The following is a 16,645-nucleotide window of genomic DNA, read 5'->3' on the forward strand; positions in this document are numbered from 1 at the left end:
AATAAGTTTCATCCATAGACATTAACTCATTCAGCTTCTTAGACAGCTGCAACTTGGCCTCGTGATCAGCCGGATCAAACGGTTTTTGTAACAAGGCATTGAGTTGAGCCCGAATTGCATCCACCTCATTCCTACGGTTCTGGAACACCGTTCGATCCCAAGACAGGAGTTGGTGGCCAACACCCTTAATTTTCCTACAGAGGTACAACATAGGGTCACCGGTATATGGCTCACTCCAGGCTTCCTCCACTTTCTGTGCAAATCCTTCATGAGAACACCACATCTTCTCAAATCGAAACTGCCTTCTTCGTCTCTCATGCATTGGTGGATTACGGCGAACTTCCAATAAAAGAGGGACATGGTCCGATCGGCTAGGGTGCAAATGCACTACTCTTGAAAAACCAAAGTCAGCCGGCCACGCCGAAGAAGCAGTACATCTGTCCAGCCTCTCTTTTGTACCAAAATCACACCAAGTGAACAGACCTCCAGCTGCCCCCATATCTTCCAGATAGCAATCAGTCAATGCTTGCCGGAAAGCCTGCATCTGTCCCATACTCCGTAGCCTGCCACCTGACTTCTCCCCCAACTCCAAAATCTCATTAAAGTCCCCAGCAACAACCCACCTCTCCCGCGGGTTCCGAACTAAAGAACGAAGCAAGTCCCAAGAAAGGTGACGTTGACCGGTCTCCGGGTGCCCATAGAAACCTGTAAAACGCCATTCCACATCGTCGGGACCCTTCACCAAAGCGTCAATGAAGTAGCGATCAACCCTTATGACATTGACTGTGATAGAGGCGTCCCACATCAAAGCCAAACCTCCTGCTCTGTCCACACGATCAAAGTGAGCAATTTGAGAGAGTCCAACTGACCGTAAGAGCGACTGGTGGTGCTGCTTAGTGCAGTGAGTCTCGCTGAGAAAGACTAAGCACGCCTTATGCTTTTGAATCAACGACTTGAGGGCATATCGAGTGCTGTTATTCACGATCCCTTGACAGTTCCAAACCAGACAGTTCATGGTGACGAGAACAAGGTGACAAGCACCCGCTGAAGCCGGCAACTGGCGCTGCAGAAAACCCTAGAGACAGGAGGCGCAAACCCTAGGTCCGAGAAGTTCTCACTTTTTTTTTTCTGATGATATTTAGATATTGATTTAACTCTTAAACGGTTAAATCGTTATATATATTTGAGAGATTTTTCAACCAAAAAAAAAAAACTTTGAGAGATTTTGGATATACATGCATCCCTATATTTTCTATTTTTATCACATATGTTTCCTATAATAAGTTTCTGGTTCCACCCTCGAGGCCTCGACTCAAGGGGCAACATCATCTAGATCATGAAGAAACGCTTGTACTCGAAATCATTAGAAATTAATTACGACTATGGGGACGGTATGATTTGAATGACAGTATGAGTATGTAAATCACATTGTCATCCGTGTCTCATACCCAATCTATACAAATTTATAGATCGAATAGGATATAAAAACTTAATTCTTTCTCTGATTTCGTACATCTGATTCTTATATAGACACAAGGACTTAACAGGTATTCAAGGATAACGGGCAATGGGAACGTGATAGTTAATATTCAGTTTCTCAAAACGGATGTAAGAAGGGGACTATACACCATACGATCGAACCCGATATTTTTTTACAGAAAAATCAAATATCAAGTTCTTTTTCTTTTATATTCGTTGTTATAAGCTGTTTTTGTTGTAGGATCTGATTCACAATGACTTAACGTTCATGCAGAACAATTCTCAGGTTCACCCCTTGGGGTGAAACATCATATTCACCATCTCTTATAATTAACGTGTAATAACTTTTTAATTTTCTAATCCAACCATTCAAGTTGTATAATGTAATACAAAGATTAGTTCTGTAAAAAATCAATCAAATTGAAGACCATTTAATTATTCATTTATATGAAATACATGGACGGTTCATCATAATAGCAGTAAGTGTTGTTAGAACCGTCCATTTATTTGATTCAATTAGATAATTAAACGATTTCCGATTCGATTGATTTTTTACAGAGATGATCTTTAAATGTTAATTTAAGATATGGACCGTTGGATTATAAATTTATTAAGTAAAAGTGAGTTAATCGATAATAGGGGTGAATATGCTTGTTCACCCAGGGGTGAACCTAAGAATTGTTCTAACATGCAGGTCTTCATTGTTGATGCCAAGTTAGCGTGGATAAGTCTCCATCTCGATCATGCCATGTGGATGAGTGTCTTCATAACAAATCAGCTACACACCTAGCTACATGTGCTTGCCGAATCGAATACGTGCGTACTGTCATTACAAGTACCAAGAGACTATATGATCAGATTTATGAATAGAATGTTAGAACAATTGAGGCAGATGTCGATCGGCAGAGTACGTACTACTGCCTTACCTTTGCGGTGTGCAGGCAACACAGGGTTTCTGCAGCCTTTGTACACGTACGTAACAGTTATCTTTGCTTTCTTCGATCTTTCCCTCCTCAGCTAGTACTTATTATATCACCCCATTCATTTCTCTCTCTAGTTCAGACTCTGAGTGTACACAATTCAATGGCTTCCGAGTCCCAAGAGAACTACATCAATGGAGTACTTGAAGATGAAGAAGATGCTGATGATGGTCATGGTAATGACCAGTTCAGTTACCTGCTCTTACTACCAGAGAAGGGAAGCCTCTGGGACTTGTTTAGGTACGCCGTGTTGGGCGACATAGAGACAATGGGGCTCAGTTCCTGAAAATGCAAAGTTCGCAGTTACGGGGCATAGCCTAGGTGGCGCTCTTGCCTCATTGTTCACCTCGGTGCTGGTGTTTCATGGGGAGATGAATGTGATGGAAAGGCTGCTTGGTGTCTACACATTTGCGCAACAAAGGATAGGAGATTGCCAGCTGGGGAGGTACGTTGAGGCACATTTGATTAATCCGGTCCCAAAGTACTTCAGGGTTGTCTACTGCAATGATTTTCTGCCCAGGTTGCCTTATGATGAACGAAACTGCTTCTATAAGCATTTTGGGGTGTGTCTTTACTATGACAGTCTATATATTGAACAAGTATGTCTTCCAAGTCTTTGATATATACTTCGTTGAAATTAATTTTGCCTTGCTATTTAATTGAACTCATACTGAATCCTGTTCACTCTAACAACCAAGATTAGTTTTTTCCTTATCATTTTCTAGTACTGAGAGATCTTGTTTCATATATATTTGAAGAAAATGGAGGAGGAGGAGGGGCCAAACAGAAATTACTTTGGAATGAGACATCTGATGGCAGAAATTCTGAATGTTGCTTGGGAGCTAATGAGAAGTATGACATTGGGTTACATATATGGGCCAGATTATGCAGAAGGGTGGTTCTCCATTTTGGCAAGGATAGCAGGACTTGTGTTTCCTCGCATGACGGCACATTCACTTACGGATTACATCATTCAAGTGTCCTCTTCCTAAGAGACTCTCAAATGATGCTAGATTACCACAGTCAAGTATATGCACCAGTTTTGGGAACGGTTTGTTATAGTTTAGTTTATGATGTTGGAGTCTATTAAATTAAGGGAGAACAAATACTAAAGCTACCACATCTTGAAATATTTCCATTATCAAGTATTGCTACAATAGAAGCAATTCATATCAAACTCCACTGGTAGTTACAATGCAAAACAATCCCAAATTAAATCATCAAAGCCTCTCTGTTTGAACAGATGCAATTCATATCAAACTCATATAGTAGTTAAAAATGTATGCATAGCTTTACAATCTATGGAAAAAAAAAATGAATCAATCCAAACAAAACCTCAATTCAGTAAAGAAGGAAAGAAATCAGAAGTGTCTGTAACCCAAAACATTCTTGGCCGTTGCTCTACCGATCCTCCCACCTGCCCTGTTTTCACCGCCGCCGCAATTAATAGCACTAGCAGCAATGGAAGACAAACCCTTCAGTTCTTCAAGACTCGCATAGCTCTTTCTTGCCATCAACCCTCCTCCATTATTGCCCCTGTTCTTCTCCCCCGCACTCGCCGACTTACTCCCTCTCGAATTCGACAAAACCCCGCCGTGGTTACCCTTCGACCACGGCGGAGTCATCTCAAGCCTCGTCGCCGGCCTACGGTTCTCTTTCTCCTTCCTCAGCACCGCCGAGAAATCAGGCACAGATTGAGCAACAACAGAAGAAGAGGAGGAATTAGCCGCACCCCTTTTCCGGGGCACATTACTCGGAACAGTAACCTGAAACTTGACCTGCTTCTTAACAGGAGTCGGTTTTGATTCTTGCTCTTGTTCAAGTTGCTGATCATCATCTTGGCTCATTTGCTCATACTTCCTTCTTAGCTTGGATTCTCTGAGTTCCGCGTACGCTTTGTATCTTGGCCCTCGCTCCATGTATTCATGTTCAGATCCCGGAACTGGGTTCTGGGAGAGAAGGAGAGAGATGGGGTTGAGGGCGTGGAGGAGAGAATCAAGAACTCTACCCCCTACGGCGGCGCTTTGTTGATGCATAATAGTCTCTGCCATTTTTGTGTTGTTGTTGTTGTTGTTGCTGAGATTTGAGACTGAGAACGTTTACTTTGTGTGGAGATTTAATAAAGGGTAGTGCGGATTCTGTAGCTTTGTCTTGTAAATTGGGAGTTTGATCTGCACTTTGCAATTAAAGGTTTTGGATTGCAACGGTCAAATAAGAGAAAGAGAGAGTGCCCTTTTTCTTTGCTTCCAACGTTCTTATTTTTTTGGTGGGTCCCATCTGAGAGATAGGAAAAGTCAAAAAAAGGTTTATTTGAATTACTTTGGATCCTTTTTGCATAATAATGGGGGTCAAAAATATTGGTACTCTATCACTCTTGGAAGTTCTTCTTGAACGGTGAATGATGAAGATTGCCTAAACAGTAATTTTTTGATCGACTCTTTTCACCAGCCAAACTCAACTTGTTAAGCTTATCAAATTATTGTTGTTGGTTCCAAACATGTTGAGTGAGATCAATTCAATACATGAGTGTGTTGTGTGACCTACAACAATATATGATCTTACTGCCTCTAACTCTCTAAGCAACACAACGCTATTGGTCTAGAGACGTCCACAGACATTGGTGGAGTATCAGTATGGCAGCAATTGCCAAGCGTAGATTTAGGTGTATAGATCCATGTCGAGACTCTGATGAAAGAATGTGAGGGCGGGACGGTGAAAACATAAAAAATTGGGATATAAGATGAGAGGGGGAGTTGTATAAGGATGAGAGATGTAAAAGTAGATATGGGAATTTGGAGAGAAATTGGGTAAGACGAAAGAAAAAGAGAATGAAAATGAAACATAAAGCCTCAGATCGAAGACTAAGCTCAGGAAAAACTCGCCATAGAGGTGGAGAAAGCATTGCCGACTCCCAAATCGGGAGAGTGAAAAAAGCGTCTTTAGAAGCACAAAAAATTTGGTTGTGATGATGCTGCAAATCTTGGTACTAGAAAGAAAAATAAATAAATAAATAAAAAAGCCTTTCAGAAAAAAAAAAACAAAACAAAACTCAGGTGAGGCTACTTCAACAACAACAAAGAGAGAAGGAAGAAAAAACAAAAGAAAAACCTCATGTCTGTTGCATCCATGATTATGGGGTACAATTAATCTTACATTTAAAGCTTTAAGACTCAAAATGTAGAACGCCTAGTGGAGTGGTTGTTCAGTAAATTAATGTCTATACGAGATATAAGAAGTGGACTACATACATTGCGTAAGACATCAATTAATGAAGATATTTGATGTTCTCCTATTCAGTAAATTAATGTCTATACGAGATATAAGAAGTGGACTACATACATTGCGTAAGACATCAATTAATGAAGATATTTGATGTTCTCCTATTTACTCCATAAGAGTTACACTACTTATGAGAGAATATTAGTTGTATGGCACTGGCACATGGTAGTCCGGAGACCAATGAAATTTTGATATTTACACGGAAGGAGCACACCATTCCGATGTCAATTTTCTAACAGAAACTTTGAAACGGTGCTAGATTACCACCATCAAGTAGTGAGCGTGTATTGGCTTTTGAATTCACAAGGTATTGCACCAGTTTTGGCTAATGTTGGAAAATTGATCTTGGGAAATAATAGAGAAAATTCCACTCTATCATGTGGGTTTATTAGTTTCAAGTAGCCTAATTATTACACAAAAACAGAAGGTCCCCTTGTATACATTGAAAATTACGACAAATTAATACTAGGAAAATATACTCCTTACTTTTAGCACCCAAAAAATTGACAACATTACAGAGAGTTACCTATGCCATCCCAAAAAAAATCTGGTAACCAAATGTCAATTTCTTTTGCAGATATACCCAAACATCAATTATGTGAGCAAATGCTGCAGAATTTTCTTTCACCAGAAAATTGAATACTACTGTCTCCATGTATTGGCTTCAGACTGTGTGGGCGGAAATAACGTTCGGGTCCAAATTTTTGAGCCTCATTACTGATTCTACATGTCCTCTCATAGTGTGTAGCTCTCCCAACCTGTGACATTCAAGGGTCATTTAACCAAGTAGTGTATACGAGATTGATGGGATGGAAACCAGTAATCAGACTCTAAAAGCTGAAGAAATGCCAGATTGTCTTACCTGGCTATTTCAGCGCGCCGTCTGGCCTGTTCGGCAATCCAACCAGAATTGTTGGGGCTAGTTCTACCTGCCTTGAACTCCATGTCATGCAACCCCTGTAAAGTTCTCTGAGAAAGTACCCACTTAGCTGCCCTGTCTTCCTTCCCATAATCTTTCTTAGCAGTAAAAGCTGTCTGTTGAGAATCAAAAGTTAATAGTAATTAGGAACAGTCATGTCATTCCAAAGCTAGTCCTCAAAGAGACTAGTGATAGCCAATAGTAGACAATAACAATGGAACTTAGAAGATTGCAATACCTTTCTATCAAACAATAAATTCCAGGCATCTCCACTCAAGGCATAGCGAATTGCGAACTTGATAATGTCCAAGGGGAAGTAGAAAATCAAACTATACAACCATATGACTCCAGCCCATCCCCATCCAATGCCGCTAATGTAAGCAAAGCTGATTTCCGCATAGACGGCAATCAGAGTAGCCACCTAAATATGAGAGAAACAACAATATAACGCTGCTGATTTCTGTGAACTTTATAATCAAGTTTGATGCATATATGTAAAAGTCGGTTTGGAACCAAATTCTCTTAGATGCATTCCTGGAAAGTTAAAATGTGTAAATGAAATATAAAATAAAACATGTTTATTTTCTGAAACCATACCAGTTGAGCCACAACAAATGCAATCATCAAGAGAGCTCCAGGTCTCTCAAGAAATGACCATCCTTGACTTCGGGTAACAAATATGAGAGCTTGACTTATGATGCTAACTTGCAGATATACAGCAGATGAAACTTCCTCACTGTTGTCGGATATAGACATTAAGCCGAAGGTGTCCTGCAGCAGAAGATAATTAATAAGCACTGGAAAAAGTAATCCAAGCTAATATGTCTCCTGATGTTCATTTCACACAGAATCCCAATAAACAAAATCAAGAAGTAGCATTTCTCTGTTTCATACCTCAAAGAAGGTGGTCTCAATGACAGTCCAGTAAAATAACACAGTAACCAAAGCTAGATATGTACCAATGACAATGCCAGTTGCAAATATCTCATTCAACTTCCAACTGTCAGGCTTTGGAGAGGGCTTTACCCGATCTTGGGAAATTGTCATGATGGTCCCTAGATTTGAATACACAGTCAGTGTACTGATTTAGCTTTAAATGTCTAAGGGTCATAATTCTTAATGATGTCATAAACTTCTAATGATGACAACAATAAGAAATATATACAAAGCTAAACTAATACTTGAATTTTCTAATTAATGAAATAATAGTTGAATAAAAAATATTTGCTTCTTTGCTTCCTTCTTTATTTTGATATATGTGCTGGAAATCAATCATTGAGTTTCCTTGACTACAGCTTCCGGTAAATGGGAAAAGAAAAGGTTTGTAGTTCATAGCCTTGGTCATGATGCTTAATCCTATTCAACTAAAAGGAATAAATGTTACAGCTACCGCAGATTGAAAACATACCATCATTCAGTATTGCTATAATCAGAACCATGAAAGGTGGGAAATCATACTCCCATATCAATGCAAGAAGCACGAAACCAAGCTGCAGACAATTGAATGTAAAACGTTATGGGGAGTTGAAACAAAATCAGACGAATGTTGAGTCTAATAAAATAATTTCAAAATTGAGATTCTTACCACAATCCTAATGGTAATGGAAACAGCATATATCTGCGAATTCATGGGGCCTAATCAGTTATACGGTACCATTTAACGAATGTAGAAACCAAATGATAAGTCATGAAACAGAATATACAAGGAATAAGAAAAAAAAATATTCCAACTGAAACGTACAGTATAATTCTTCATTCTCTGGAATATAGCTCGACTGGTCAGGACAGCACTGACAATGACACTTAAGCCAGGTTCCGTTAAGACTATATCAGAAGCACTTCTCGCAGCATCTGTGGAATCTGCCACTGCTATACCAATGTCTGCTTTCTTTAAAGCAGGTGCATCATTAACACCATCTCCAGTCATTCCAACGACATGCTTCTTTTCTTGTAAGATTTTTACAATTTCATACTTGTGTTCTGAAAGTTACAAAGCAGTAATAAGTTATGAGACAAGAGTAATCCACAGATGGAACCATATATGTGAGAGAATGTCACATACAGACATAAACAACACCACCCACCGACACAGTAAGCTGTCTCCTTTTTAAATGTGCATCTAGAATTGACCTTAGTTTTCATACTTATCATGACTTCAGAAAGTTAAGCCCACGTTCTCATCCTAGGAAGATGCCTTTGTCTTCATTTTCTTCTCTAATAAGCAATTTTAATGATATAATTTGATAGAATTAACTGCTTCAGTGGGAAGTTACTCAATTATACATACCAGGGAAGACACCAGCAAAGCCATCTGCCTTCTCAATCAGCTCGTCCACTGGCACGGCTTCGTGGTCTTCTTCTTTTCTGCGGCCCAATAATGAAGAGGAAGGATACATGTTTGTTCCCATACCAAGCCGTCTCCCTGTCTCCTTCGCAATTGCCAACTGGTCACCTAATTTGAGAATAGGACTTCAAGAATCACTATCTGTCTTTGACATTGATGGCCATTTATAATAACCGAAAGACATGATAATCAAAGGTCTTTACAAATCAGTGATGAGTATCACAGAAGAAGCAAGCATGAGTAAAGCATCTTGGGTAAACTACACTGGTTGGCTTTTTGTATGTATGCCCTTGATGTGTCATATGATAGGTTACCTGTAATCATCTTCACAGCGACTCCAAGGTTAAGTGCTCTACGAATGGTCTCAGCACTGTCATGCCTCGGAGGATCAAACAAGGGCAACAACCCACAAAATGTCCAAGGACCACCAGGGCTTTCTTTAGTTTTTTCTGGAACTTCCTGGAAGTATAGCAATATGGGAGGTGAGATATGTCAGAAATGAAAATAGAATAATTGAAAGGACTAAATTCATTTTAACTCCTCCAAAGTTCAGGGACTGAAGTGAAGATCGACCCAAAGTAGGTTGGGTTTTCCAAGTGCTAATCAAGAGGTGGTGTTGCCTAAATTTGTGATTTCTATCTTCAAGTGACATTTAATTCCTCTTTTGTTCATTACAACTCTCACACTAGTATTGAAAGGACTAGAAACATAGCCCATATGGCATACCTGATAAGCAACTCCAAGAGACCGCAAGCCTCTTTCAGCAAATTTGTCAATGGTGCTATGTACTCTTCCAGCAATCTCATTTTTCTCAGGGCAAAGATCTAGAATCTGATATTCATGATGAAAATGGAAAAGGAAAAGGAATAGAAATCAGTATTTGGAAGTGCTACAATTTCAAATCAGCAGATATATTTCATATACCATTATCATGTCCAAAGGGATCCACTATCAACATATCAGTACCTGTTCTGGAGCTCCTTTGCTGGCCCTATACCAATTACCATCAGAGTCGATGTATGTAATGGCAGTACGCTTGTCCACTGGATTGAAGGGCAGAAAATGCACTTCGGTAATATTTGCACGTGCCTATAGATGAAAGGGTACTTTATGCACCAGAATATAATAGAAAAGAAACAGAACAAGTGAACAACAGGATTGAAGTGCACTTTCTATCCCTACCTCCTTTGGATCACCAAGCATATTGGTAATGGCTGCATCAATTGCATCTTGATTCTCCAGTCTTGCTGCTCTGGCTGCAAATAAGATAACTGTGTCTCTGTCTATATTATTGTTAAAAACCTGCAAAAGTACATAATTTGCATATGTTAACTAAGCCATATCCCCAAAAAAATGCCATGTCAAGGACACCTAATATTAAAATTTTGCTCCATGATTTTGAAAATTACTGTAAATTCCAAGTAATGAACTAGTTGAAATTAAGAAATTCTCATGGGGTCAGCTTCCATACCTCAACCAGGTTTTTATCAACAGTGAGGCGGTTCAGGGTAAGAGTTCCAGTTTTGTCACTACAAAGGACATCCATTCCCGCCATTTCTTCAATTGCTGTCATCCTTTTTGTAATAGCACCCTTAATTAAACAACAAAAGTTAAGAAAATAATATCACTATGAATGTCTGGGATTGATGTTATATTGGTTAACAGATCAAAGCATAACATTTTTTTCTCTCTCTAAATATTCAAGCAAATCTTGTAACAAGTGCATAGACTTCTTAGGTAAGACTTATAGCATTATTATCACAAATTAATTTGCAGTTTATAAAAACGTACAGAAACTCTGACCATAAAATTGATGATTTTTCCAGAATAACATGGGGTTAAGATTATAAAGAGATGCACCTGTTGAGATAGTCGATGAGAACCAATTGCAAGTGTCACAGATAACACTGTTGGCATAGCAATTGGAATTCCTCCAATTAAGAGAACAAGAAGGTTGTTGATTCCATCCCTGTAAGAACGTTGCTGTATGGGGAACATGACAATGATTTCAAGAACCATTCCCACAGCTATAGAGCAAATGCAGAAATTCCCAATGGCAGTAAGGACCTGCAGAAAATCATGTTACTGATGTCACAATATGACTTTTAAGATTGTGAAGTGATTATAACTTTCATGAACTATGTCATAGGAGAATTTATTATCAAGGAAAACGTATTAGCCTATTAGGCTATAGATTCAGGTTCAATAATCACCTGCTGGAAATGTCCCACAACGTCAGTGGAGTCGACTAAATGTGCTGCTTTTCCAAAAAATGAGTGAACTCCGGTTGCTATCACTACAGCTTCAATTTCTCCATGCTTACATGTTGAACCAGAAAATACTTCATCACCTGTCCTCTTGGTGACAGCCAGAGACTCTCCTGTAAGAGCAGACTGCCAAAAACAAAACCAATAATATTACTTCATAGTTTATACTATCGATCATATTAACTTCAAGCAGGATAATTACAAGCATCTCTTTTAGATACGGCACGCATGTACATTCCTAAGCCAACAAACGGTCAACCAAGAAAAAGCGAGAGCTATGTAACTGCCCATTGTTAAAGAACAAATTGCACTATGGATTTCTAGCACATGCCTGGTCAACTTTCAGAGGGTCTCCTTCAAGTAGACGAGCATCAGCTGGAATTATATCCCCGAGCTTTATGCTAATTATGTCTCCTGGCACTAAAATACCTGCATCTTGCTCTTGCCACTGCCCATCTCTGAGAACCTGCATTGAAAAAGTGTGAGTTAATGAGCCATAGTGTGCAACAGGTGATACTCTGTGAGCGGAAGGCATCAATCAAAGAGACATACCCTTGTCTTTGGAGATAAACGTTCCATAAGAGCTGATGCAGCATTTCCCGCATTATTCTCCTCTATGAAACTAATTGTTGAATTGATTATTAATAGGACAATAATCCCAACAAAGTCTTGCCAGTCAGGACCCTCACCCTGGAACATCATTTCATTCCAGAATAAGTTACACATCATATTTAATTTGACCTGAATTGAAAGTAAATAGCTAGTTTAAGACTACTTACTCCCCCATTAGCAAGGACAAGTGCCATAACTGCTGCAGCTTCCATAACCCATGACAAGGGGTTCCACATAAAGCTAAGAAACTTCAAAATTTTGTTCTCCTGCAAAAAAGTACGGGATTTTAATAATGTTAGGAATACACTTTAATATAAACTTAATGACCAATCAACATGCATGCTAGAACCGCAAGTTTGTTTTCATTTGGGACAAAGTCCTGCTATATGGTACCAAGGAATTTTCACGATCAATTCACTGTCAATTCAAAAAGAACCTAAAATCTGGATAACCTATTTGAAGACAGTATACTGTATTTTCTGGTTCCTCTAGAAAGCTAGTTCTTTTCAATTGTCGCTTAATCATAATTGTTGTACTTAAGCAGGTTTTGATGGGTAAATAAAACTACGTCTCAAATAAAACCAGCATTTGAATGTTAGCCCATTAGAGAACCACTAAAACTCAAAAGCCTGAATGATTAGGAAATAAGACAGCAATGTACGTCAACCTAATAACTTCTCAACACAGGTAGCCTCTTCTACACATTCAGAGGTGGAAATATGCTGACAAAATAACACATATACATGCAGCCCCACCACACAACCTTGAAATAGTGGAGATGAAGACGATAATTTTCAAACGAACTCCTTGAAAGAAACTCTAATCAGCAAATTCATGAGGAACCTTGTCTTTGACTTTTTGAATTTTCTCATTTGTATATTCTTGGTTCTGGATTACTGCTAGTCTAAAATAATGCTAAATTCCCACCCTGGAGAAACTTGTCCACCAATTCACCCAAAATTTTTCAAGTCTAAAGTAGTACTCAATAACCAAGCTCTTAACTCGGTCAATCTAAGTTTAAGCTGCAATTGACTTTTCTACTTTCTGCAGACACTAGAAATGAATGTATAGAAAGCATATTTCAAAACTGAGGTTCTTACTGTCTTCTCTTCAAGTTTGTTGTGGCCAAAAATGTGCAATCTGGCTTCAGCATCATCGGATGAAAGTCCTCTTGCTGATGTTCTCAGTTGTTCAAAAACTTCTTCCAGGGGTAAGCGTTCCTGTAATACATGAAATGATTCAAAATGCTGTAGGGAATGAATTTCTAAACGTGGTTGCTGCAATGTAGCTCATGAAAACGTACCAAATCGATGCCATCTCTATTGAAATTCTCAGGATCCAACAGCGGTTTGTCCAGATCTTCAGCCATGATTCAAGCTTCCAATCCTGTATTCAAGAAATCAATCAAATGCTTCCCATCAACATCAGGCAAGCATCAGTTCCACAGTTGAAGTAGGTACAGTATCAACATTACGACTAAAACAAGTAACTAATCAATACATCCTCAACATTTGAAAATTCACAACCCACATGCAGCTTAAGTAATCATAAATCCACTCAATCATCCCATCCCGGGTTTTCCTCAAGTTCAAATCTTACCATGTACCCACTTCGTGACTAGTTCTAACTAGTAATTAAATCCTAACAAACACTAAAAAAACTCAATTTCCACTTGAGATATCACATCTTCTGATATAAATCCCAACGGCATTTAAGTCGGCCATTTTCACAAACACTAGTAGTGCATCCCACTTAGTTCACTTGCAAGCACTCAACACCAACATAACAGAATCAAGACATAAATCCTACCCAGTATCAGAACTGTGCATAAAATCAAACCACTTACAGTATCCAAGTATTTAGGAAGCGGAAGAGGTTCCCTTCTTCCTCTTCCTCCTCTGCGACGAAGTGGGTTAAAGAGAAGTGAGGAAGTAGTAGGGTGATGATGTTTGTATAAGAAGTGGGTAAGGTAACTAGAACGAGCCTCAACACATCTAATCGATTCGGTAGTTGACTGATGGTTGGGTGAAAAGCGGGTGATCCTAATGATCCACATTGTTGTATTAATATGGGTCGCGCCATTCTTCAACGGGTTCTCGTCTTTCTTGAATCTTGATTGATTATTTGATTGTGATTTGGATGGAGAGCGAGTAGGTGTAGGAGTCTGAGACCAAAACTGAGGAGGAAGCAAGGAGAAGAGGACCGTTAGGTTCAGCTACAACTACCTTTCAAAAACTGACTCTTCTGAACCTAACGTTCGCTCCCTCCAAAAATTTTAGTAACGGAATTTTTAGCAACTATTTCCCAACGTGGTTACCAGTTATTGCAAATATTTGTTTTGCCTGCATTAGTCACGTCTTACATAAGATTGTGAGAGTGACACCAAAGGATATCCCTAATTAAGATTTTGGACCGCAACTCGAGTTTCTACTTAAAAAACGAGAAATATCGTAAGCAGTAGACTCTCAAATTACTCGTTAAACCTAAAAATCTGTTCTTCCAGCATTTTTTTAGCTGCTCGTTTGTATATCTGAATAACAGAGTATGTGATGACTACTTGTCGAAAGTTTTACATTGCGTTTTAATTGAGTCAAAATTATGTCGATATCTTGTTGAAAATGATTGAAACTTTTAGCCATTCTTTAATTTTATTTTATTTTTTCCCTTTGATCAGATACACACTCGTGCATATTTGATGACGAAATTTGGTGACCACCGTACTTGGACAAAAAAAACACTTGATAAATTTCAAGTTGGATGGATAGATGGACACATTGTTGTATCCTTTGTTGTACTTAACTTTTCTTGTTTTAATTATGGTTGTATATTACAAATCAAATGAAATGGTTCCCTTTGCCCCCACACCCACCAAAGCATTTATGCACATCCACTATTCTCTTTGCTCATACAATCTCAGAAGCCAAACAAGAAGAAGCTAGAGCATGGAAAACCCAGCAGAGCATTCTAACCGTCCTCCAAACTTGAGAAGGTTGGGGTCCCCAATATCTATATAGTATAAGGAAGGAAGATTTGAAAACACTAATATCCTTTTCAATCCCAAAACAGGTAAGAGCTAATTGCTTTGAAGTTTGTATACCTACTAGCTTTTTCCATACCTACCAAAACCACCTACGTATCTCTCTCCAGTTGACACTTGACAGGATCGTATATACAATCTGGTTAAGATCTAATTAAGTATGAACATTGACCACACCTGTATTATTAGGTGTTCCTATTTTTGCTCAGACTATTTCTCAGTAGACTTTTATGCCGTTGATGCAGGAATTTAGGCTTTGTCTATACGCGACAATAATCGTCATTCTTAACTAAAAGTGTGCTAAAAATATGCCTCTCTGATCCGGCTTCTGACTATTTATTGTTGATCAGACCAAGCACAGAGTCTTGCCCAAAAAAAAAAAAAAAAAAAAAAAAAAAAGGATCAAGCACAGAGTGCCATTTCTTTCATTTTTCATTTATGTTTGTTGAATATCCAACAATCAAATCTCACTATATATTGTTTTTAGCTAATAATCTCTCATTTATATAGTATTCTGTCTATCACAATTATTCCAGCTGAAACTGCATTTAGAAAGTAACATGTGACTGTTCTATCTTCATCGAAAAATAATTAATTGCATGGGGTAATGGCACAAAACATGTGAGATCCACTTTTTGGGTCATGGGTGTTCTACATATTTGTATAATCTGTCTCATGTAATTTGGAGGATTTGAAGAAACAAAATGAAAAAAAATTGATTGTAAGAGTAACATGTGATTAGTAGACATCATCATCATTTTAAACTGAGCGATGCTATCAAACAAGGAAAATATTGATAAGCTTGTCCAAACTATTATTTGTATATATTTTGTATTGTATAGCCATTCATTTTTTAAATTAATTAAGAACCATGCGCTCGGTCTATGTTGCGTATGGATGACAATTGGTATTGACAACTAAGTTTCTTCCCTTCTTTCTCTCTTCCCTGTAGGGAGGAGGAAAATGATGATCGATGATACGTGTGGGTATCAACTATCGAGGATACTAATTTGTCTAGGTTTGGGGTTCCCAAAAAGAGGTGTTTGGGCTCTGGGGTTGGGCATGTAATTGAGTTATAATCAAAGTATATGATGGACTGAAATTTTGTGGAGATTGTCTAGTTGTCTTGCCATTCTTGTTGAATGTTGATCGCATAGCAATTTAGAGTTTTTTGGGGTGGAGGAGATACTGGTTTTGGGATCTCCTCTAATCCTTGAAGCCTTCATTACATCTTGGCTCCTTCATGTTTATGTTTTCTATTGGGCAGCTTCGACAATGTTGAGTGGAAGAAGACGTTAGGGAATAAGAACTTAAATAAAGTGAGTGGAATTATGTCAATAGCAACCTAAAATTGAAATGACTCTTGGTTAAATTGTTGATTTAAATTTAATGGTAAAATAGATATTGGAAACATTTGAACTTGAAGAAACTTAAAAACATCATCTCTATTCTTCTTCACTCACATAAGAATGTCAATAGTGTGTGTATGGGGCCTTTCTGGTGAGAAATTATTATTTTTTGGGTCATTTTCAATGGATCCCTTATTAGACCAACTTTTCAATCACATATTGGGATTTCGACCTTATAGTTTTTAGGTCTGTATGAGTAGATGAGTAGATCACTTCTATAAATTTTTTCAGCCAAGTTGATAATCGTTAAGGTATTCATAACTGTGATTTACAATTACAAGCATGAACGGTTCAGGTTGGATAGATTTGGTTCACACAT

General features: G+C 38.4%; 3 protein-coding genes across 3 annotated transcripts; 1 reads left to right on the forward strand and 2 right to left on the reverse strand.

Annotated features, from left to right (window-relative positions):
- The first annotated feature begins 2,562 nt into the window (after positions 1-2,562).
- Positions 2,563-3,451, forward strand: LOC133730971 (triacylglycerol lipase OBL1-like). The gene is made up of 3 exons (XM_062158462.1): positions 2,563-2,635; positions 2,763-3,058; positions 3,218-3,451. The coding sequence occupies exons 1-3, from the start codon at positions 2,563-2,565 to the stop codon at positions 3,449-3,451; spliced, it is 603 nt and encodes a 200-aa protein (XP_062014446.1).
- A 146-nt stretch (positions 3,452-3,597) lies between these two features.
- Positions 3,598-4,625, reverse strand: LOC133742157 (uncharacterized). The gene has a single exon (XM_062169842.1). The coding sequence runs from the start codon at positions 4,508-4,510 to the stop codon at positions 3,821-3,823; it is 690 nt and encodes a 229-aa protein (XP_062025826.1). The 5' UTR covers positions 4,511-4,625; the 3' UTR covers positions 3,598-3,820.
- Positions 4,626-6,091: 1,466 nt separating this feature from the next.
- On the reverse strand, positions 6,092-13,886 carry LOC133725573 (ATPase 10, plasma membrane-type-like). Its single transcript, XM_062152863.1, has 22 exons — positions 13,727-13,886; positions 13,184-13,266; positions 12,981-13,100; positions 12,048-12,146; positions 11,821-11,958; positions 11,600-11,734; positions 11,215-11,394; positions 10,862-11,068; positions 10,473-10,592; positions 10,184-10,303; positions 9,968-10,090; positions 9,728-9,832; positions 9,316-9,460; positions 8,945-9,109; positions 8,399-8,637; positions 8,243-8,275; positions 8,066-8,147; positions 7,552-7,712; positions 7,255-7,428; positions 6,896-7,078; positions 6,601-6,773; positions 6,092-6,496 (listed from the first exon to the last, which is right to left on the reverse strand). The coding sequence occupies exons 2-22, from the start codon at positions 13,247-13,249 to the stop codon at positions 6,403-6,405; spliced, it is 2,862 nt and encodes a 953-aa protein (XP_062008847.1). The 5' UTR covers positions 13,250-13,266; positions 13,727-13,886; the 3' UTR covers positions 6,092-6,402.
- Between the last annotated feature and the right edge of the window lie 2,759 nt (positions 13,887-16,645).

The sequence above is a fragment of the Rosa rugosa genome, chromosome 1 (assembly GCF_958449725.1).
Source record: "Rosa rugosa chromosome 1, drRosRugo1.1, whole genome shotgun sequence".
Classification (NCBI taxonomy): Eukaryota; Viridiplantae; Streptophyta; class Magnoliopsida; order Rosales; family Rosaceae; genus Rosa; species Rosa rugosa.